Source organism: Hemibagrus wyckioides, linkage group LG23 (genome assembly GCF_019097595.1).
Source record: "Hemibagrus wyckioides isolate EC202008001 linkage group LG23, SWU_Hwy_1.0, whole genome shotgun sequence".
In the NCBI taxonomy this organism is placed as follows: Eukaryota; Metazoa; Chordata; class Actinopteri; order Siluriformes; family Bagridae; genus Hemibagrus; species Hemibagrus wyckioides.
Window position 1 is genome coordinate 8,004,503 of NC_080732.1, and position 23,524 is coordinate 8,028,026.

A 23,524-nucleotide genomic window follows, 5' to 3' on the forward strand; every position below is an offset into this window, starting at 1 on the left:
AAATATATGAAAGGGAGTGAGTGCATCTCATATATTTCTGTTGTACGGCTATATATATATATATATATATATATATATATATATATATCGTTTAAAAACTGTTAGTCATCAACTGATTTTCTTTTCCCACAAAGAACCCCTTGATCTAAATATTGGGGTTATGTGTATATCAGGTATATTAGGGTAGGTTACACCCTGGATGGGTCAAGTCTATAGTGTTACCAGTGTTATTCATCTCACCAGCTATTCATTATACATTTGGTGTAAAACAAAACAGAAAGAAGTTATGCTATAACTCGTTTCAAACTCTGCATCTATAGAAGGCAATTATTAAAGATGTTAGACCAGTTAATGTACAAGTTTGACATTTACTGTGTGAGATAATCATGCTTAGGTAGCAAGGTTATAGACATCTTTAACCAAACTGACTAAAGATGCTGATTAAACTGGCTCCTTACCCAAGATGATCTTTGCATGAAATCAAATCAAAATGTTTTTATGTTGTCAGTGAAATATATTCTTAGCGTTGAGGTTCAATCAAAGCATGTTATAAGCAATATAAGACTTCTCACTGTATGAACTTATCAGTACATATCTGCATTTAACATTTAGACATGTGTCATTTTCACTAGGTGTATAAAGCAAGGCCACAAGGTGATCCACAAACCTGTACAGGTATCCAATATTAATCCTGAAGTCAAATGCTGTAAACAGTAAGCAGATCTTTCTTTCGTTTTTTCTTTTAAAGATTTATTTGTTAAATTAAATATGAAACCTACCCAAAACTCTGGAATAACCTATAGGTATAAATGCCAACATTGTCAGCAGATGTGACAGCTTGCTTGCACCAGCATGAAAGTAAAACACTGTCACTCATGTGTAACATTTTTTTTTTTTAGTATCCCAATGCACACTTTTATTCCCAAACAACCTTCTGAAACCTTTCTGGCAGGCTTTACACAAAATGAACAAGCAAAATGAAAAGTGCACCTTCTATTGTATCCAGTTAGTACCCGTTTTCTATTCAGTATGAATAATGTTTTTGTATCCAGTCACATCCTTAATATCATTTTGTAATATATTAACAAAACCATGATTCCATTCACTACTAATATTAGTTTAGCAGACTGGTTATGTAATCATTAGTAAATTAGTTCACACTTTTCTCAAGTGAGATTTAATTAGTCTCAGTTTCCCAGCCCATCTTCCTCTGGCTGTCAGTAGCAACCATCAAATATGTTACTATAACTCATAGGTCACTATAACTCTCTGTGTATAGAAATGATCTAAACCAGTTACATCAAGGAGACACATTGGTCATGGGAAACAGAGTGTCAACATGAGCTTGAGTCTCATGTAGGTGATACTTTCACATTAACACTGCCAGTGACATTAAGTTCTGAGTATAAATTTGAGTTCATGTAAGGTCATTTTGTCTTGGAGAAAGTTGGTGATTTTCCTGTATGCTTTTACAGCATTTACCACAAAGTGGCCATTAAGAACTGAAGAAGCTGAATTTAAAAGCCTGCAATTTGAACAGGATAAACTACCGAATACACACTCCTGTAGACTGTAAGGGTGCATACTTCCCTACAAGTGTTCATCTTACGGATGCAGTGTCTGGCTCGGGAATCCCTTGCCTGCCTGCGCTGCAATGCAATCCTGATGCCAACACACACTCATCAAAAACTGATATTGATCCTGAGTCGTCGTATCTGAGCCAAACAGTGCAGCGTAAACAGATTATCAATCTGATTCACTTTCTAGGTGAACAGACAGCAGAGATCAGACAAAATTGATGATTCAGGTTCTGAGACTGCAGAACAGACTAATGGTCTTCAAACAGGCCACCCTTAGGTCCAATGACTAGTCACTCACCCTGTGCCTCACTGGAGAATCACAGGGACTCTGTGTTACTCCCATGTCTGATAACTGACTTCTTCCTAGTTTACAGCCTCTAATCTAGCCACTTGCAGCCACTTTTAAAACGGCTGTAGTCTGTGAAGTTTACCAACACTGAATGTGTTTTTTTTTCCCTCATAGGAAATGGTCACAAAGTAATTCACTATGAATAAGAGCATGTATTTTAGTATACGCACACATGGTGCTGAGTGTGTTTAGCACAGACCACTCTATTTCACATGTGCAAACCAGCCCTTTAAAATCTGTCACACATAGGGGTGTGATTCAATATTGGTATGACCATATGCCATGCTACATTTGGCAACACCATAGCATGGTCAGTTTCCAAATTAAAAAAAAAACATGGCAAAGATGTAGGAAATAACCTTTATTCCTTCTCCATTCTAACACCCAAGCTTTATTTTTCTGTATTCCTTATTTAGCAGTTTATTATGTTACACGACAAATAGGGAAAGCCGTAGTACTGAATATAAAAAGTATTAGACTGTTCATTCCTATTCATAATAAAGGATAGAAAATACATCCCAAAGACTAAATACAGGTCTGATATTCCACAGTAGTTTACATTACAGTATGTGCAAGTTCACATACAGTGGCCATGCTGGCATCAAAACAACGTTTAAAATACATGAGCAGTGAATACAGCCAGACAACATACAGATGAGTAAATACATCAAGTTGTGTATGCAGGAAAGCAGAGAAAACCCCTTGCTTCTAACTGCATAGAAAATTTGTGATTTCATTTACACTGTAGTAAACATCAATTTCTTTAACTGATATGTCATCTGCTCCATCATTTTGAGTTACTTAGAGTCAGAACTATATATTGTTGCATTATTTGGCTGCAGTATTTTTGCACGCCACATCAGCTGGTATATGCTGCATCCCAGTTCGCCTACCCATACTGTAGGTATGAAAAAGTACATACTTTTGTGTGTAGCAAAAGATTATAGTTGAGTCCCAAATGACATACTATGCTCTTAAACTATGCACTATATACATATGTTTTGCTGCTTGAGAAACATTTGATGACTGAGCCTGTCCATAAGGTGTTGCTGAGAGAACCCTGAGAGGAAATGAGTAACTGCTCAGTGCTGGCCCACACTCACCACCTCCCCTAGCCCACATCCTGACTTGAAAGGAAAAATGCAGATCTACAAAAAACTCATCTAATTTTGACCCTAAGCTGACCCAAACTGTCTGCACATACATGGGTTGCATTTGAGCCGGTTTTGTAATATAAACATGGCTGCGTACTGCTGGAAAACACTTTTAGCCCAGAATGGGTTTCACATTGTTATAACTGGACCGTTTAATCCTAAACCCTGTCATACTGAGCCTGGAATAATCCCCTGACTGGGTGAACCACAGTAATCTGTGTGAAGGATTTTCATAGTAGATTCATAAAAGTTAGATTTTCAGGTGACAGAATATTCCTACTTAGCAGTTCTTCCATTAGGCACAATGTGTGCAAGGGGATTTTACAGCAGTGGCACTAATAGCCAATTTTCTATTAAATAAATCACAAAGGATAAATGGATTAACAAACAAGCAAGCAAATAAATAATGTTTATTTGGCCTGGATTTGGCGTCTGTTTCCAGAGACAGTAGCTTGTGGAAGAGCTGGTGAGTGTTCAGTAGTGAAATCCCATGACATCCCAAATCCACAGCCTATTGTGAACATTACTAAAATTAGATATCCAGAAGCACACCGATCATACTTTTTACTTATTATTGTTTGTGTATATAGTTTTGCTGTCACAATTATAGTCTATTTTGGTCTTAATCTGCTGCAGTCTTAAGAATCTTCATTTTTAATTTTGTTCCTAAGACAATAAAAGCCTTTATTTGTCACAGATAAATTACAGCACCATGAAATACTTTTGTTCACATTATTTCAGTTGGATAGGAAGCTGGAGTTAGAGCACAGATCAGCCATGATACTGAAAGGCCTTGCTCAAGGACCTAACATTGGCAGCTTGGTGGCTCTGAGGCTTGAACCCCCTGCTTTGTGACCACTAGCTATAGCTTTTTTCATTCTCATTTTTATATAAACGGATCATATCCTTCATCCAATTAGACATGTTACAGTCATAGACTTTTCATTTTTACATGCTCACCGCCCATCTATACAGGACAGAAGAAAATCTTTCTACTTTTATATAGGACCTCAGATCTTCAGTAATGACCAATAATGTCTCATTCTCTCTTTGTGTGTGTACTGTATCCTATTTTACTTATCATCAGTCCCTATATCCTTTTAGAAGAGCACCATTTGAAAGTTAGTACCTACTTTACTCTCTTCATCTACAGACTTTAATGCTCTGACACTTTAATCCAAATGAAATACTGAGGTGATCCTGTCCAAACAGAGCTCAACAATTGGGGGCCCATGGTTCTGCTCAAGACTTAATTAGGAGGCATATGATTTAATATCACAACCTTCCAGTCAGTAGCTCATAGCAGACACTTTAATCCTTTATCTTTTAAAAAAAAAATGTTTAATGAAGATTCAGTGGGCATCAACTTGTGTATAAAATGATTTTCATTCCACCATGAATGATCAGTTAGCTATAACGGGACAAATGACATCCATCTTCATTAAGGTAAGCCTGAACGCATTTACAGTTTTCGTTCATTCATCGTCAGTGACTTCCTGGTCAGGGATGTTGTCATTTAAATGAAGGCTACTAGCTAAATTAACCAAATAAATTCACTAGAAAATATTTCGAGCAAACAAATGCAATAGCTGCATAAGTGGGATTAAATCACTCGCACAACACCGCTACTGTTTCTACTGGGGTGAGTCGAAGCAGTTCATTCATTCTAAACACGGCCCTGCAGAAGTTCTGTAATTCATTACACCTTGCATTAGATTAAATGGATTGAATAACAAATCACTTGATAAGCTGCTAACAAAAAAGCAAAAAGAGATGTTATTGACATCATAATGTTTACAGCTTGGAGATCAATTTGTATTAGATAGCAGCCTGACGTTCAATGGTTTATGTAATTTTCTAAACATGCTACAAGACATCATTACAACTAAGCATTAATATGGCAGAAAGGAATAGACTATTAGCTTCCATATTGTTTGCTCTATTTTGGATTTATTCAAATCTGATTGTTTTCCTGCCATTCCATTGTGCAATTGCTATAATGTGACAACCAAGCAGAATAACCACTGGAAAGTTTTGTTAAAAATGAGAAATAATAATGTCAAGGAACATGTTGCAAATGAATGTCAGCCAAGTTCCATGATCGTCCTGACAGCATTTTGCGCTTCACACCAGATAAAAATAATTTTTAGCTGTCTGGTAATCTAAACATTTTGACACACCCTTCTTGAACGCTTCTCTGGTTTTGATTCTTGGCTCCTTGATGCTGCCTTTGTTCATCATTCTATTTCACACTATACTTCCAGCAAAAAAAAAAAGCAATGGATTTGATCATTTCTGCAATTCTAATCTACTGCTGAACAATGGCAATCCAAGCAAACTGTGCTGCACATATACTCCTGGGCATGGGGGCTGGTCTAATCCAAAGATTATTACAATTATAGACCTGTTTGTGATGTTTAGAGTTTGTGAGGGCTAGCTGTAGAAAGCCACTTTCATGAATGTAAAGTTGTTAGCGTACTCTAATCATCTTCAAACTTGGGGAGTTTTCCCAGCACTCCTGACTGTCACACACTGAGGCATTTACAAAAAAATAGTTTCAAATTTAAAGCTGGAAATAAATCAAAATGATATATATATGAATAACAACCAAACTTTTGACAAAATGGCAAATCAGTGTCTTGTTTTGTTCACACAATTTACAATTAATATGAAAGACTCCTCAATCGTCCAACAACAGAGACTAGCCGTCCTGTGCGTCCAGTTCAGCTTTTCAGCTCACTTCTGAGACAGCTCCCACTTTCTTGACGCTTAGTGAGAGTGTGTGTACGCTCCACAGGAAATACATCTTAGATAAACCACTCCTTCTTGTTTTCATCAATGGTCTCTGTGAAATTGAGCTCGGAGGCGATGATGGCCGTGTCGGCCGATTCGGAGCGTTTGGCCTCTTTGGACTCGTTGGTGTGGTACGTTCCCTTGTGCCGGAACACGTAGCGTATCAGGAACACCAGAATGCACAGGATAGTGAAGATGACCACAGCAATGATGCCTAAATTCAGATTCAGACAAATATGGAAATATCCATAGAAATATTGGTGAAGTAATTAAAAAGTAAAAACAGATATAAACACACAAACTAACAACATCTCAGTACTTCATACCTCCAATTACTGCTGAATTCCTGTTCACTCCATCTGGAATGATTATCTCTTCGTTGAATGGGAAGTTCGCACCTACAGGAAACACAGTGGCTTGCATTTTGTAATGTTAGAACATGGAACTGAAATGCAGCTAGTTAAAGTGTCACAAAATAGTGTAGTGAAGTAGGGAGAAAAATCAAATATATTTGTTAAAGGTATCCCCTAAATTCATTTTTTGTGAAATCAGTTGTGTTCAGATAAAATATTTGCCCATTGTTTGTAGTCGGGAAAAGGGGTCACATGACCTCAGTATAAATCTAAATACACCTATTCACTAAAGATTCCAGAGTTCGTTCGAGAATATAGCTGAACAAACATCACAAAGACCAAGGAGCTATGCAAAAACGATCAAGGGTTTGGTTATATAAAAAAGGTCCATGAGGTGTATCTGGGGGGGGAATATGGAAAGAAAATGACACTGTTCGGCTATCCACTAAAAGTCATTGAACAGGCAAAAATATTCAATTCATTTTCTTTTTCAATTTGTAAACTATACAAAACATTCTCCCCACTTGAACTATTTTGTGTAGATTCATGAAATATGATGTGGAATACTTAACAGGGTCTGGGGATGAGACAAGTGAATTATATCATATGTACACACTACATATGAAGGTGTACATACTGATTAGAACTTGCATCAGGGAAGAAATAAGTAGAAAAATCATTAACATTGTAGGGATGGAGTAAGTTCTAAAGTGTAATGTTATTCAGAATAATGAAAAATTTGGTCCCTACAGAACCTTAAGTATATTACTTAAACAGTGGAATTTTACAGTACATGTACACAAAATAAATAGCTGCTGACATTTGTAGGTGGTAATTCCACCTCAGCCACCATATTCTTTACCTCCATCCAGGTGCCAGGGGTCAGTGGCAGCTGACATTGGTGAGATGGTGAGAGGCGATGAGCCACAGTTGGACTCGACCAGTTTTCCTTGGTGTGACACTGGCAGAGTGCGCTGTGAGCGAAGAGCTGCTTTCAGAGGAGAGATGCTGTTAAACTGCACTCGGGATAGACAGCCTACAAAGCCAGGAGTGTTGTACTTCTCTATCAGCACCGGGTCAATGGGACCAGTTTCTGAATGGGGAGGAGAGAATTATTGTACATTACTACATTATTGTGCAAAAGCAGATGTGGAAAGTATATTAGTAACTGTATGTATATACTCAACCAGCATTTTAGCAAAGCTCTGCTTAACCCAAATATCAATAAAAAAAATTCATACCCATTTCTAGACAATTACATTTAAACCTATAAAGAAACATAGCACACACTAGCCTTACTTAACAGTAACACTTGTTCACCTGCACAGATTCACACAATTATCCAGAGGGCATTGCAATGTGTAAAATCATGCAGATGTAAGAATCACTTCAGTTAATATTTTCCTTCACTGGTCCTGTTTTGATGATCTTGTACTCACTGTAGCCTCAGAATCCTGTTCATGGCCATCACTGTTTTTATAGCATATCTGCTATAAAGTATTATGCATCTTGGAGATGCTTTTCTGCTCAGTAGGACTGTAGAGAGTCTGAGTTATTCTAGAGATGTATAAAATATGTATAAAAAAATCTCAAGAAATCAGCAGTTTCCAAAACACAAACCAGCCCAGTTAACACCAGCAACCATGCCATGGTCAAAGTCACTGAGATCACATATTTCCCTATTCTGATGGTTGATGTAAAGATTAACCGAAGCTCTTAGCCTGCATTAGCTTGATTTTATTCACTGTGCTGCTGCCATATAATCAGCTGATTGAATAATTTCATGAACAAGCAGAGTACCTTATAAGGGCGCTGCATAAAGTCTAAGTGAAAGAATTAATGAGACAAAAAAAATAATTATACTCTGTTCAGTCAGAAAGTTTACTGATGAAAGAACATTAGCAGTAATGAAACCGAATGACACGCCCTTTGTTGATCGACCAAAAAAAAGGCAGTGAACTCCTTAGGAGGCATTTAGATCATCCTTGTAAGTGGGATGGTTATTGAAGTGGCTGTTGAAGAAAAGTGAGAGCAGACAGGGGGATAAGGTTACTCCTGTAACTGAGGGATTAGGGCAGTAGGGTGTGACCAATGGGGTCAGCATGGTAACCAATGGAAGCTAATGCAGTAGGAGTAGGTGGATAAAGAACAAGCATGACTCTGAATTGCCTGCAAAAACAATATACACTAACCGCCCACACCCCTGTCCATTATGTAAATTTACAGTACATATCCACACTATTTGAGAGAGTATACAGAGAAAGAATGGAAAAAAACAAGGAGGAAGAGTGAAAGAAGCTGGTAAGAAGGATATATGGTGAGAAGAGGAGAAAAAAAAAAGATGTGAAACAAAGGCATAAACTGTAAGGGAAATCTAATAAGACAAAGGATGATATTTACACATTTTCCAATAATTGCATCTCTCACACACGGTCCCTGGAGCACAGGACAGCCGCAGAGCACTCTCTCACACCAACAGTGAGCATCACATAGCCACACACACACACACACACACACACAAAATGCAGCTCTCAGCAACAATGACTATACAGAAATAAACACATGCAGCTGTAGCAGCAGTACTGTTACTTACACACAAAAAAAACACTCATGTTACTTCATGATCAAAATGCTGAATGAAGAGTGCAGTGTGTCTCCCTGTGTCCTGCTCCAGAATCTGTGTCTCCATGCATTACAATCTCATTTACACAGTGAGCTGGTGGAAAACCTGGACAGTGGATGCAACCATCACATGGATCTGGAATCTCAGTCAATTGCCAAATGATATAAAGCAACAATGCCAACAAATACATTGTTGTTTCTAATCAAAGTGCACACATGGACATATGATGGACGTCATACTCCACATAATAATGAATCATTAAAAACAAAATGTACGTGAGTATCATTTCAGCAGGCTTTATGAAGGAGTCTCCAGTGTCTGTGCTATGTGAAAGACAGTATTTTTTTCTACAATGGAGTCTTCAGAACAGCAGAGTTTGCACTGTATAGCTTTAAAAAGGAGTAAAAGAGAGAAGCTGGTGATAGAATGATTGCTCTCCTTCTCACTTTTGAAGTTAAGAAGAGAGAAAAATGCAGCTTGCAACAAACCAAACAACCACATTTCTGTCAGAGCTGCTGTTACAGAAAATTGCTGTATTGGAATTTTAAGATGTTAAAAATCAAAATGTGTATCTATGCTGTAACAAATATGGGATCCAATAATACACATACACAACATTTTATCAACTCACCATGAGTGTAAGTCAGTAAACCAGCAAACAAACAGCTCTTCAGAAAAGTCTCATGTGATTCAAGATGGCAGAATATATCCCCTTATGATCTATGAGTTAGTTTTGTTTGTCACACTGAATATAAATAAAAGGAAGTTCTGAAAACAGCACATTACTGAGAAAACCACCCCACCATGTAGTTATAAATACTACTTACTTTCCTCATTCATAGGTTCTTTAAAAGAATCAAATTTCAATCTAAATTCAGAGAGTTTTCTACTAGCAGGAGCATAAAGCTGATTCTTATCTGATTTATATACAAGTCGTCTCAACTCCCAAAATACACCTAAGCCTAGAACACTCCAGAGCTTTCCTGTTCACAATCACCACACTTCTTATTACACTCACCTGTTTCGCATTACACACACTCACTCATGGACTCGTTATATCTCACTTTCAGTCAATAGCACACCCAAAAAGTACTGGAATCTGATTTGGTCTTCTTCTGTTGTCACCCATCTGCTTTTCTGCTCATTATGGCTGTAAAGACTTGAGTTATTATTTGAGTTACCAAATAGTATTCGCGCTCCTGCCAGTTTGGACTAGTTTGGCCATGTTCCTCTAATCCAGGGATGTCCAATCTTATTCACAAAGGGCTGGTGTGGGTGCAGGTTTTCATTCCAACCAAGCAGAAACCACACCTGAGTCTACCGAAAAGCCAAGATCATCTCCTGCTTGATTGGTATGAAAACCTGCACCCACACCAGCCCTTTGTGAATAAGATTGGACTTTCTTGCTCTAATCCCTCTCCTTATAACGAGATTAATAATTCTACCTGTAGTGCTGCTGTGTTTATTTTTCCGCAGCATTCTTTTCTCCCACAATTTTATCTCTAATTAGTCTCCGCCAGATCCTCAAGCTAGTTTTGAATCATATGACAGTTATCATCCAGGAAGGTTGAAGGCTAAAACGCTACACTACACATCACAGGGCAGAATAACACACTCTGAGGAAATTGCTGTCTGCCCTCTTCCATATACAAGAGCAATAAATTAAGCTTAAATAAATTAATCCTCTGTGTTGTTAGATTTATTATCTCTTCTGCTTGCAGCCAGTAAGAATAAGCATTTTAGACTTATTAGACTAAGAATTATTAATTATTTCATTAATTGAATTTATTTTTGATAACTGATCTGACATAAACAGTTTTTGTTGGTGTTTTCAGGCTGGACCTACATGACACCAGACACACTAGTACAAGAGTATAGGTTAATCATGCCCTTTATTATAGGAAGCGAAAACACTTACCATAGACCTTTCCTAAGAAGAGGGTTTTGACCAGAGTGAACTGAGTGTCAGATGCTTCAGGCAGGGTGTAGCTGACTGAAGGATAGTGATCCAGCTAGAGGAACCAATGAGACAAATACATCTTAGTGTTTGTGGTAATATTATGCTATAAGGTCCATAAGTAACGAATAAGGCACTTTGGAAAATGCAAAGGAAAATATTGATATAAAATCAACAGTGAAGTGATCTGAAGCCTGAAGTTCATTATTTTTATACATCATGTTGCAAAGTGTTTTATTTCTTTAATTGGCCAATGATTAGAATTTTTATTGTTTAAGGAATGACATACATTTTTTATATACATCCGTATGTAGTGACATTGCATGTTGTGGAAAGTCTGCAAAACAAGTTAGCTCTGGTTATAACTTATAGCAGCTATAAACAGTCGTTCTTTCACCAGCCTCACTTTTATTTTTTGTTTGAGTTAATAATGGCAAAAATAATGCATTTGTCATGTTATCAAGAAACCATAAGTGCCCGATGACTCTGGTGACTCCATAAATGTTAAATAAAACCATACCTTACAGAAAACCATGTCAAAGATGCCACTGAAAATGTTTTATAAATGGTATAGTCCACCTGGGACCACAGTGCTGCTGAATGATCAAATCGGATTGGTCAACCATTGCTGATTAATAAAACAACAGCTCTGGCTGTAATTTAATATAAACTTATATTTATGCTCTCGTTCTAATATGTTATTGCTTTTGTAGTAACAACTCATTCACAAGGACTTCAGATGATCTACTTTATCTAAGACTAATAATAAAAATAAAGATGTTTATATAACATTTATTGAAGGAGTCCTGGATACCAGTGCATTGGAAATATCAGTGGGTTTTCTACCACAGCAAACGTTTCAGTACACAGCATATGCATTTTCTGGGCTCTCTATAAAGTGACGAGCTGTGTTTTTTGTCTTATTAACTTCAGTAGAAAGAAATGAGAGGCTGACAGGGGAAACAACTGATTATATCTTCTATAACCTAAGTGACAACAGGAACTCATTCATTATGGATGAAGGATGTCATTCATTAATAAATAAAACCTGTAACTGTTGACAAATTGATGTGGTATAGTAATTTCACTTTACATCAGCCCATTGCTGATTATTTTCCTATAACAGTAGGCCTGTTGTTTTAAAACGTATCTAATTATGAATTTATAATACTTCATAATTCATAAAGACGACTCAGTACATGTGTTAAATTGTAGTGGATCAAGAAATAATGAAATACACAGATGAACACCTTACTGAAAGAATATTGTTACTTGCAGTATTAATAAAGGGCATTTACATTATGAAGGGTTTGTTTGTAAATAATATTAATTTACTATGATCATAGTCTGTAATGTAGACCCAGGCAGCTTCACATTTTCATCAAAGGTATGAAATGTGTTATAATTTATATGTGTTCGAAAAACCACCTCTAAAGTCATTATCACCTGCCAGAGTTTTTCATCCTTTTTTTATCTCGTTTTTTATAAAAGTATTAATTAATGACGAATATATGCATATTTGTGGACATTGCATTTGTGGACCTTGCCACTGCAGTCAAAAACCTGTTTAGAAATATGCAAATATAATGGTGGATTGTCTTCTTAATCCTTTATGAAACCTGAATATTGTTATATTGTAATATGGTAATATTGTAATATCGGTATTTCTGTATTATGTTATTTGTACAATTAATACAGAGTATTGAGTTACTAGTACGTAGAGCTCACATGTCACCAACTCTTAGGTGCCTCTAGTGGCGGACATGCAGAATGTTTGTGTCCCAGGGACCCATCTGCTGGAGCACAACTCAAACTGGGATCAAACCTCTTCACAGAAATTACACAGATACTGCATATTTATCAACTGCCTCCATCAATTCTCTACACCACTTAGGCTCCTGGTTCCCCATAACCCAGTAGGATATCACAAGAGACTCAGGGCACAAGGCAGAGAACACCATGGACAGGATGCCCGTCTATCACAGGGCACAATCACACACACACTCACATGCCCATTTACATGCTATGGACAAATAAGAGATGACAGTCAGCTTACAGCACATGTCTGGGGGGATGTGGTAGCTTTGGGGTTAAGGTTTTGGATTAGTGATTGGAAGGTTGTGACTACAAATTCCAGGTACTCCAAGCTGACACTGCTGGCTCCCTGAGCAAGGCCCTTAACCCTCCATTGCTTAGTTGTATAAAAATGTACAAATATTGATCTTCTCATCTTGGGGATTTCTTCTGGGTACTTCTCCACCAGTCCTAAGACATTTAAACTGTCTTTATTTGTCACATATAAATTCTTTCTTCCCATACTTGTGGTCATCATGGCTGACCCCTGGAGCAGGGTGGATGGGGGCCTTGCTCAAGGGTCTAACGAAGGCAGCTTGGTGGTGCTGGGGCTTGAACCCTAATCTTCCGATCAACAACCCAGAGCCTTAACCACTTGAGCTACCACTGCCCTATTCATTTACATTTATGGCATTTGACAGACACCCTTATAAAATGGAAGTCTGGCTAAGGGCACCTGCCAAATGCCATAAATGTAAATTTCTTTGGACTGGGGGAGGAAACCGGAGTACCTGGAAGAAACCCCCAAGATAGGGCGAACATGCAAACCACACACACAGAGATGACAGAGGCAGGAACTGAACCTTTCCTTACAGGCAAGCATGCTAACTGGGCCATGGTGCCCCTCACTGCATATTTAATGTATTTTAAATGTAAGGTCTTTAATAAAAGTGTTGAAGTAGTACACTCTGTGCGTGTGTGTGTGTGTGTGTTTGCTTGTTTGTGTCATGAAAGCATCCTGTCAAGGGTTTATTCCTACCCTGACCCCAGTGTTCCCAGTATATTTCCTGGAGCGACTGAGTGATTTATGCAATCCAATTCTTTGTGCCTCAACTCTAAGGACCTTACTTATAATTGCTTTTAGATCATTTAACTTTCTTAGAGCAAACTACTTGCCAGGTCTATGACAGATATGATCAGTGAGCAGCTTCAATCTCTTTAAGAGCCAGCCAGTTTTAATGATTCCTGCTAATGAATCATAAATATACTATGCCTTGGGGAACACACACATAGCCCAGATTTATTTTAACATTCTAAATTACATTTTAAAATCTTAAATCTTAAAATTATCTTTATTTATCCCCAAGGAGTCAACTGAACCATTTTATATGTCAACTTGATTTGAAGCGGCTTTCTCACAGTGAAAATAGGAAATATGTATATATTCACACGTTTATTTTCTACTCTCACCTGCACTTGTATTTCTCGCTCTTTCCTAGTCAGGTTGACATTATGTGGCTGTCCATTGGCTAAATTACGTTGGTCAAGATCAATGGTGAAAGGCTCATGCAGACCTCCGAGGCTATAACGCAGCTGCAGGGTACCTGAGAGAGAAAGAGTGCAGACACAGAATGTTATGAGAGACCAGTATGCGTAATATGGAAAATAATTTTCAGGTATGCCATATCCCACAAAATATCAAGAGCCTTTCAACAGGATTTCCCACTTTTAAAAAATGCTGCTGAAATGACTACAGAGTTATCATCTTAAATATGCTTTAAAGTAAGAATTAGTCTGCTCTGTTTGTGATACAGTTTTAATGGAAAAATCACAAGCTTTTCTCTTCCCCCAGCCATCCACACCAGCTCCACTGAAAATATCTATGCTTTGTAAGCCTTTCTGGGAAAGGGATAGGGCTGACAAGTTCTGGTCCATGTAGGAGGAGCTCATTTCAGGGCCAGAAAAATGTGAAAAGAAGCCTTAAACTTGTGAAATTCATTCCAAGCAACTCACAGTTCTCCTAAAATAACTTGAAAAGGTCTCATTTGGTTTTGGGAAAACAGAATAAAGTTCAAATTACAATATGTTAAAAATAATATACAGATGAATCATGTAACAAAATTACATACTGTGAAGATACAGTAAATGTAATACTTCTATTAATGTAAATTAATGTATTATTAATGTAAAAGTCTACTCACCCCAGGTAACATTGTAGGTATTTGTGATAGCAAAATAAAACTAGGGTAAATCATGCCAGATCTTTCTTTTTTTTAACATTCCAAGTGAAACACAAACAGAAACGGAACATGGGGCCAAAAGCGTGCTGACAAACCTGCTGACCTGCTAACCTACTGACCTGGCACTTCCCTACCACTCTTCCTTGCAAAACAGTTTTAGATCTATCAAACTGTGAGGGGATCTCCTGTACAAAATCATTCTACAGATTTTAGATTGGACTTTAATCCAAGCTCAGAATGGTCTATTCCAAATTATCATCCTGGAAGGTCAGGTTTTTCTTCACTCTCAGTTGTCTAAAAGAAGCCTGCAGGTATTGTGCCAAAATATTGAACTGGTTTTTTGAAAGTTTCCAAATAGAATAGAATTAATATGTGGCTCTATAAAGCTTTACCATAGGCATAGTGTTCATTGGGTGCATCACCCAGTGGCCTTGGGGGGTATAGCTCAGTGGTAGAGCATTTGACTGCAGATCAAGAGGTCCCTGGTTCAAGTCCGGGTGCCCCCTGTGTAAGCTGCTTTGTGGTACCTTTAGGTGATTTACACTCTACACCATTAATACCAATGGGATATTGTCTATACACTCACTGAATGCCTTATTTTTGAAGCCCTTTTGAAAGTTGCTCTGGAGCATCTGCCAAAGTGTTATCCTCTCATCAGACCATAAGAGCATCCGCCAAAGTGTTATCATCTCGTCAGACCATAAGAGCATCCGCCAAAGTGTTATCATCTCGTCAGACCATAACACATTTTGCCACATGATTTGGGGTGATTTAGATAGGATTGGATGATATTCCTGCAGCTAATGTAACCATAGATCTTATGGCAGCATTGACAATTTATTTCGTCTTTGGAGGGACTTTCTGTTCTTGGTAATGCCACTCTGGCCATGATGCCCTGATGGCCTTTATGATGTTCCATAGTACATCTAATGTTTTGGAAATGTTTTTGTTTGCCTTTTTGTTCAATATCTTAGATCCCACACAAGCTGATTGCAGTTTTAATAAAGATTTTAAATAAAATCAAGAAGATGTCAAGAACATACTACAAAAATTACAGCTGATCTTCATTTGACGGTAATCAATTGATGACAGGTTTATCATATTCCTATTGAACGTGAGTATGAATGTGTGTCATGATTTTGCTGAAACAGTGATTGTCTGCATTACCCATCATTTCACTTTTATTTGCACCACCAGTTTCCACAAGTTCTGGTTTCTGTGTACTTCTTGGCCATGCTTCTGTTTATGTTGTGTCTTGTTTGTCGCCTTTACCTTTTTCAAACTTTCTCATGGTCTATATATTTTGCTATTTTAGTTTGTACTCACCGGTTGTTATTTTTACACCACACACAATAAAAGTCTGCACTTGTATCCATGGCTTCTACATAACTGTGGCATTCTTAGCACAGTCATATGCTTTATTTTAAAAATGTGTACACACTTATGAAAGCAGGTCCTTTTTCTTTAGCATCAGTTTATGACCCTGTACATGCATATTTGTGTACATTGTTCTTCCTGATATTGTTTAGAGAATGCACAATTTTGCACGGAACACTGTATGATTAATACAGGTGTCTCTTTTACATAATATTCTATCAGTTTCCCTAATGGAATATGTGAACTCCCTGACACTGTGACTCACACACACACACACACGATTCTGCCCTGAAGTATACCCCTCAGAGCAAATAATTAATGAACCAGAACCCACTGATGCATGGGTTTGTTTGAGTCACTATGCGTGAGTAAGTGAGTGTGACAAACAAATGAAGAGAGACAGCAAGAGACCATATACTAAGATTGCCATTAAACATTATTTAACTGTATTGGTTGAATCGAGATGCTCTCTAGAGCAGCACATCAGTTTCCTGACTAAATTAATAAATACATTCTCATTAGAATGATGCATATAGACAAAAATATTTTACAGTTTAACTGTCTCTTTGCCTTTCTGAATATCCGACTTTAGATGCCGTCATTCAGTAGTGTCTTACCGTTCTGCCGCAGTACCACTGCCATGTAATCGTGGCTCCACGAGCTGACATATAGGAGGATGCTAGGAGTGCTGGATGTGCTGAAACTGAAGGTCACAACTTCTTGGGTCAGGTTCCTGTCCGTCAGCTGTGACCGGCTTAAGTCCTTCCCGTCCATGCTGGATGGAGCAGCTGTCAACTCAGGCACCAGGTTATAGCGGACCAGAGTTCCTGCCTCGAAGAAAGCGCCCACATCTGCACAACAAACACACATAAATTCTTTGAATTATTGCTCTATGTTCTTTCTCTCAGAGTGGATATGGTATGGCTGAGATGTTGCTGCATACATGCTGAAGTCAGATTCCAGTGTACACATATCAGTGATGTCCATGTCTAATAGTTGACCAATTATAGTACTAAATTAACAACCACCAGGCTGTAGGTTTAAATCCCAGACCAATGTTGGGTACTAAAGAACCTTTAACCTTCATCTGCCTTAGTTTTAGGTAAATAAAACCAAACACAGTATAGTGAATGGTCAAACTGCATTTAACATTCTCACACACTGTCTCTCTCATCCACCAGGGGGCAGTAAGTGCATTTCAGCTTTCCTCCCCACGTCCAATCCAGCTTCTCTTCTATCACTCCTGTCTGCTGCTAAAGAGAATTAACTCTAACATAAACTCATCATGCTGTTATCATGGTTTGGCAAACACGGGATTCTGGACTGAGGCGAAAACACTTTCCTAGAAAGCTGATCATTTTTCCTGTGTAGCTTCATGTGCTCGTTGCAGTGCATGTTTTAGTCTTGGGATTTTTAATTTTAGAGAACAGCTTATCAATTCAAGCCAGTCTGGTACAGACCAAAATCTATAGAGAAACAACCACAATCACAGCCAGAAATATCTAATAGGCTCATGTGGATTTTCAAATTGAAACCAAATCTCTCAACCATAGGTTCTGTTCCATATCTTGTCAAAAATATACTCCTTAAAAAAAAAAAGCTCTAGTTTCCTAATGAGTATATGCAACTAAACTGATTACTAAATCGATTATATACATATAACAGCACAACACAAGAAGTATTTTTCTTTGTATAGTACAATTCTTCCTTATTAAAGAACAATCACACTTTTCACCCACATATATTCATCTTAAATGTTTATGGATTGTCCACAAATCAAATTATTTTATTAATTACGGTATAACAGCTACAGTTGAGTTTACCAGCCTCTTGTATTTGTCCAAAAATTGCAGCTTGTCATGTTTCTGAGAAACCACAAAGCCCTCTGCCCTGAACAATCTCTCGTGTGGTAGAGCTTTAAATGTTAGAGCTTTACCTTTGACTGTTACAAAACCCTGACACTGGAGACAAACAATGCTAAATAAACATCTGCTCAAAGCCACACCATATCAACAACTACAGACTTTTAAAATTTATTTACATACAACTCCCTATGAATTAATTAATATTATAATACAAGACAATAATATATTAGTCTTTTCAAGTAGTTTTCCAATATACACTGCTTTAGCATCTATATACAACGAAATTCTTATGCTACACTCGTGCAATTCTACCCAGACATGTAAACGGAAAAAAAAAAAATGTAAACAGTGTGTATGCAGTCATAAAGTGGCATAGTGGGAGATATTACACATTGCCAAAAATCATTAACATAATATAGAAGGTATTAGAATGAGCGCTTTAATATAAATCTGTGATGTGCGTTGCTTACCCTATTGTCAGAGCTGCTTTTACAGAAAATGAATCAACAACTTCTGACCAATCAGATTTGAGAATTCACTGTTGACAATATGCTGTTGCTAATTCAACAATGCTGTAGTATAAATCTTTTCAGTAACTACAATACTTAATGTCTAAAAGAAGATCCTGATTTCTAATGTGCTCACTGCAAGCCCTGTTGTGACCTGACTATCTGAAAACCAACAGAATCACATTATTCATGTGTGCCTCTCGAGAAGAAGCAAACACAGCCCTCATGTGGCTTGATTAAAAAGATTAATGAACAAACGTATGAATGCCATGGAGGAGCAGTAAAAACAAGACAGGAACTGATGCGGGTAAGCTGGAACAAAGTGGACCATGGGAAATTAAGAGCAGTAATAAGGTAAATTTGCGCAAGGGAGACATCCAGATAAACATTTGTGACTTGGTGTAACCTGCGCTCTCTGTCTCTTATGTGCTAAAAGGACAAGAGAGAAAGCTAATTATCTAATTATAATTTATTGGTGGAATGGATGAGAGAATCAGGCCGCAAAGCAGAGCCTCTCAAACAGGAACCCAGGTGATCAGGAAGGAAATTAATAATTACAGACACTCATATGACTGAATATTCACTCGACTCAGGGCTGTAAAACGCATTATGAAAGTGTTGTAACAATTTACCATCCATTAAGGGACCTAAGTAGGTGAATTAAGACCAGACGTAAATTAAATTTATTATGTAGAAACAAGAGCCACATTGGTGACCATGAAAAGCTCATTTTTGACTTCATTCTCTGTATAAAGTACAATTCATTCATTCATTCATTCATTCAACCCATCCATCCATTTTCTGTACTGCTATGCAGTGTCCTGTGGAATAAGGAGCCTATCCCAGTGGACACAGGACACCATGGATGGGATACCCACCCATTAAAGGATCCCAATCTCACACACCTACTCCCACAACATATTTGGACTGGGGGAGGAAACCCCTAAAGCACAAGGAGAACATGCAAACTCCAGGCACACAGAGGTAAGTGGCAGGACTCAGACCCTGGAGGTGGAAACCACTAAGCCAACGCATCTCCCTTGTCCCAAACGTAAGTGCCATATTAGTTTCAGTACAGAAGAACCCAAATAATGTTTAGTACCACCTCAGAGGCTGATGGGAAAGGCACTGTTCCAGTTTTCTGGTGCTAAATGTTTCAGTAGTTTGTGTAGTGGAATGTTCTCAGTTTCTATAAGTGTAAGACCTCAATAACTTCATTCATTTAAAATAAAGAAAAAGATGCAGGTCAGAAAATTTTTCCAAAGGTTGCAGACATTAAGAACAAATGGATTCAGTGCTGCATACTGTTGGATTGTGAGAGAAATGTGGTATTGGTCCCCAGTAGCTTAATACCTCTAATAGTCACACTAACAAAGAGGCAGTAAGGCTGAAAGAATTCATTATTGACTCTAATCCTGATGGTGGACAGATGGAACCGTGGCTAATATCGAACTCTGCGCTCATTGCAATTCCAGGCTGTTGATGAGTGATGCTGGCAGGACAATAGCACTGAGCTGACACAGAGCCTTCAAATAAAGGGAATTTATAAAGTACATGACATCTGATAAGCGGGATCATCGAATAAAGTTCTAGTGGGTTGATAGTAAGTATTTATGGCTGAATACACCGTCATAAATGTATTTATACCACAGAGCTGCACAGTTGAATTCTCAAAACCCCAATCTTGTTGTTTTTGATTAATTTTCTATAAGAGCAGCTCACAAATGTTGGCTGCAATTCAAATCACATGACTAATTAACAAGGACTTGTATGGCAGATGTTCAAGACAGTCTACATAAAAGACTAAAAATAAACAGAAAAAAATGTCTAACAAAGAAAATAGTATAACCATTGATGAGGTGAACTTCTCTCAAAGATATATGAGAGAATACGTTTCCCAGGCACAGGCCCAGGGGCCTTAGGAGTCAAGGAGGCCCAAAGCATCCGTGTAAAATTGCTCTTATTAACTACCATTCAAAATTCCAAGGGGCCAAAATGCTCTGAAAATCTGAAGAAATAGCCTACACAATAACTTTAAAGATGTCACATAACAGAAACCATCACTTTCAAAGTGAGTTTTTAGTCTGCTGTTGGGCTTTGGGGCTGAATACTTAGTTACCAGTCAATATGGAGCCTGCAGCTCTCAGTAGAAAATAAAAGTACAAATCAGCAGCTCCATCTAGCTGTAAGGGTGTAGGTGGTTATGGCTCTGGGTTGTTGATCTGAAGGTTCAAGCCCCAGCACCACCAAGCGGCCTTTAACCCTCACTGCACCAGTGGAGCTGCACCATGGCTGATCCTGTGCTCTGACCCCAACTTCCAAAGTTGGGATAGGCGAAGAAAGTATTTCACTGTGCTGTAATGCATATGTGACAAATAAAGGCTTCTATTCTATTCAAAGAGAAAATAATAACTAAAAAATAAAAGTGTCTATTCAAGGCATTTTTATTTTATTTTGTTAATTGTTTAATATTCTATTTTCCAGGGTCACATTTGAGCTTTCTGTTAGGAGACACTGTATTTAATATTGAAGGTGTTGTCAGGGCTATGCCGAATCAGTGTTGGGCTATATTTCCCATCATGCCACATGACCTTGTCACATGTCTCACTAGCTCTCACACCATTCTGTGTTTCCCCTAATCAACACCCCGACTAGTCCTTGTTTCTGTGCACTTCATTGTCATGCTTTAGATGATGTCTTGCCTTCCATAGCCTTGCTCATAATCTGTCTGTTTTGCTGCTTTGTTTCATATCCACTGTTTTGTTGTTGTTTTTACATTTTCCACAACAAACGCCGGTGCCTACATCTGCCAGCTCTACAAATCCCTGACAGGTGTTAGTGCTTTGTAATTTTTCTGTGATGAGAAAGTTTTCAGGACTGGGGACTTTGCTCTTTCAGGGTTCATGGTAACAATCATCGTTTTTTGTGATACTGAGAGAGAGAGAGAGAGAGAGAGAAAGAAAGAGAGAGACAGTGAGAGGAAGAGAGAGAGAGAGAGACAGAGAGATAGAGAGCAAAGACATGAGGAAACAATTGCTTATAGCTATAATGTGATAACAGGATCTAACTTGTTTACGCAACATGACATGTAACTGTAACGAGACTGAAAGAAAAGTAAACGTAAAATAAAAAAATGCTGGGATGCACTGCTATTGAATAATAATCATATTCGGCATGGAATCAGAGCTCTCTGTTTTGTTCAATTGTAATATTATTTTAACAGAGTCAATTTTGAGAATTTATACTACACTTAGAGTAAATTAAATGTAAATCATGTATATTGCATCATCATCACACTGCACTATTTAGCTAAATTAACCAACAGCTGTATAGTTTTCGTCATGCTTGCAAAGAATTTTAGAAATTGCTACTCAATAATAATAATAATAATAATAATAATAATAATAATAATAATAATAATAATAATAATAATAATAATAATAATAATAATAATAATAATAATAATAATAATAATAAAACTTTTAGATTTTGATTAGAATATTAAACTGAAACCATCAATCATGAAATCAATTAGGGTTAATTTTGGCTTACTAATTCCGTGTACAATTTCCATCAAAAAATTTGAAACAACATATTAACACCTATTATCTAAATTGAGCAGATGGAGAAGAATAATTTGCTCGATTTCTGTTGCTCTTCTTATTTCTTAATGACTTAATTATTTACCTGCATTTGCGCTCTGAAAAAATAATGCTTTTGGCAGAGTTTGCACTGCCGGCAGTTACTGGCTTTCCTCAGTATTTTTCTCCTCGTGTGTGATTTATATTTGGAAAGATGCCTGTGAAGCCAACAAACAAAGACTCCACAGTTTGCACTCATTGTGTGCAGACCATCTGCCACCTGCCACTGCACCTTAGTGCAAAGTGGGGAAAGAGCTTGTGCACCAATTTCAAAATAGTCACTAAAAAAAGTAGAAGCTTCACGCTCATCAAAGACTTATAATCAATGGATTAAAAATGTTATTTAACAAAGAAAAATGTAAAATCGTCGGCTCAGTTGGATCTTGTACATAACCTGTCTGAACCTGTTTTAGAACCAAGTTTAAACACTTAAAACGCACATGTATAAACACTCATATTTTTGTAGTGTTAAATATAGTGTAATGAGACTTTAGACATGAATATGTTTGAAGCAACTGAAAAACACAAATGTCAAAACATTTACCAGGATCCAAAAAAAAAAAAAAAACAAGACTCCTACTAAAGAAAAGTTCAAAGCTGACCTTTGTTGCAGAAAGGCCCTTCGTAAGCAGTACCACTGCAGTCACATGAGTAGCCATTGTATTTCTCCACACACTTTCCTCCATTGCGACAGTACATCCCGAAACTGGTGCAGTGACCTGAACATCCGGGTTTGACTCCAGGGGTGATTTTTGCTCTCTCCTCCAGGTCAAGGGTCACGCCATTCATCTTTAGGGAGCGGATACATCCGAGGAAGCCTCTCTGCCCCCCTGCCGCACCTGGACAGTTAACACAAAAGCAACCGAAGTTATGTTTCACCAGGACACTGTATAGAAATATTCACATAGAAGCGCTTAGGATAACTGGCCAGTGTATTTATGATACAAGTGTGATGGCGAAAATTAAAAAGCAAGTGCTGGAAATGAGAAACACAATATATAAGAGCTGAAACAACCTAAGGATAATGAGCAAATAATTCAATATTATAGATCCCAGACAAATTAGATTCAAACAGCCTTGATGCTCCAGTTGGTAGAGAGAAAAGAATTACTCTGACATGTCCTGCTCACAGTAATGTCCAAGCACTTTTACATTACAGAAAACTGCCCATTAACCTAAAAAATACAGACACAGCTGAGGAGACTTAATAAATGACCAGCCAAGACACAGGAATTTTGAACCTAATGATTAAAACGACAGAGCTGTGAGGAAAGTGAGACACAGAGTAA

At 37.7% G+C, this 23,524-nt stretch overlaps 1 protein-coding gene and 1 non-coding gene across 2 annotated transcripts in view; one reads left to right on the forward strand and one right to left on the reverse strand.

Moving 5' to 3' along the window:
• Positions 1-3,478: 3,478 nt before the first annotated feature.
• The window catches only part of LOC131344581 (contactin-associated protein-like 2), a 234,823-nt gene continuing 214,777 nt past the window's right edge, over positions 3,479-23,524 (reverse strand). The window contains exons 18-24 of the mRNA XM_058376980.1: positions 22,838-23,074; positions 16,838-17,071; positions 14,074-14,207; positions 10,771-10,864; positions 7,092-7,322; positions 6,203-6,274; positions 3,479-6,090 (exon numbers count right to left, since the gene is read on the reverse strand). Of these exons, the coding sequence (XP_058232963.1) occupies positions 5,891-6,090; positions 6,203-6,274; positions 7,092-7,322; positions 10,771-10,864; positions 14,074-14,207; positions 16,838-17,071; positions 22,838-23,074 (1,202 nt within the window). The 3' untranslated portion in view covers positions 3,479-5,890. The remainder of the gene's footprint in view (positions 6,091-6,202; positions 6,275-7,091; positions 7,323-10,770; positions 10,865-14,073; positions 14,208-16,837; positions 17,072-22,837; positions 23,075-23,524) is intronic.
• Positions 15,278-15,349, forward strand: trnac-gca (transfer RNA cysteine (anticodon GCA)). Its single transcript has one exon. It is a non-coding gene; the product is annotated as a tRNA-Cys (tRNA).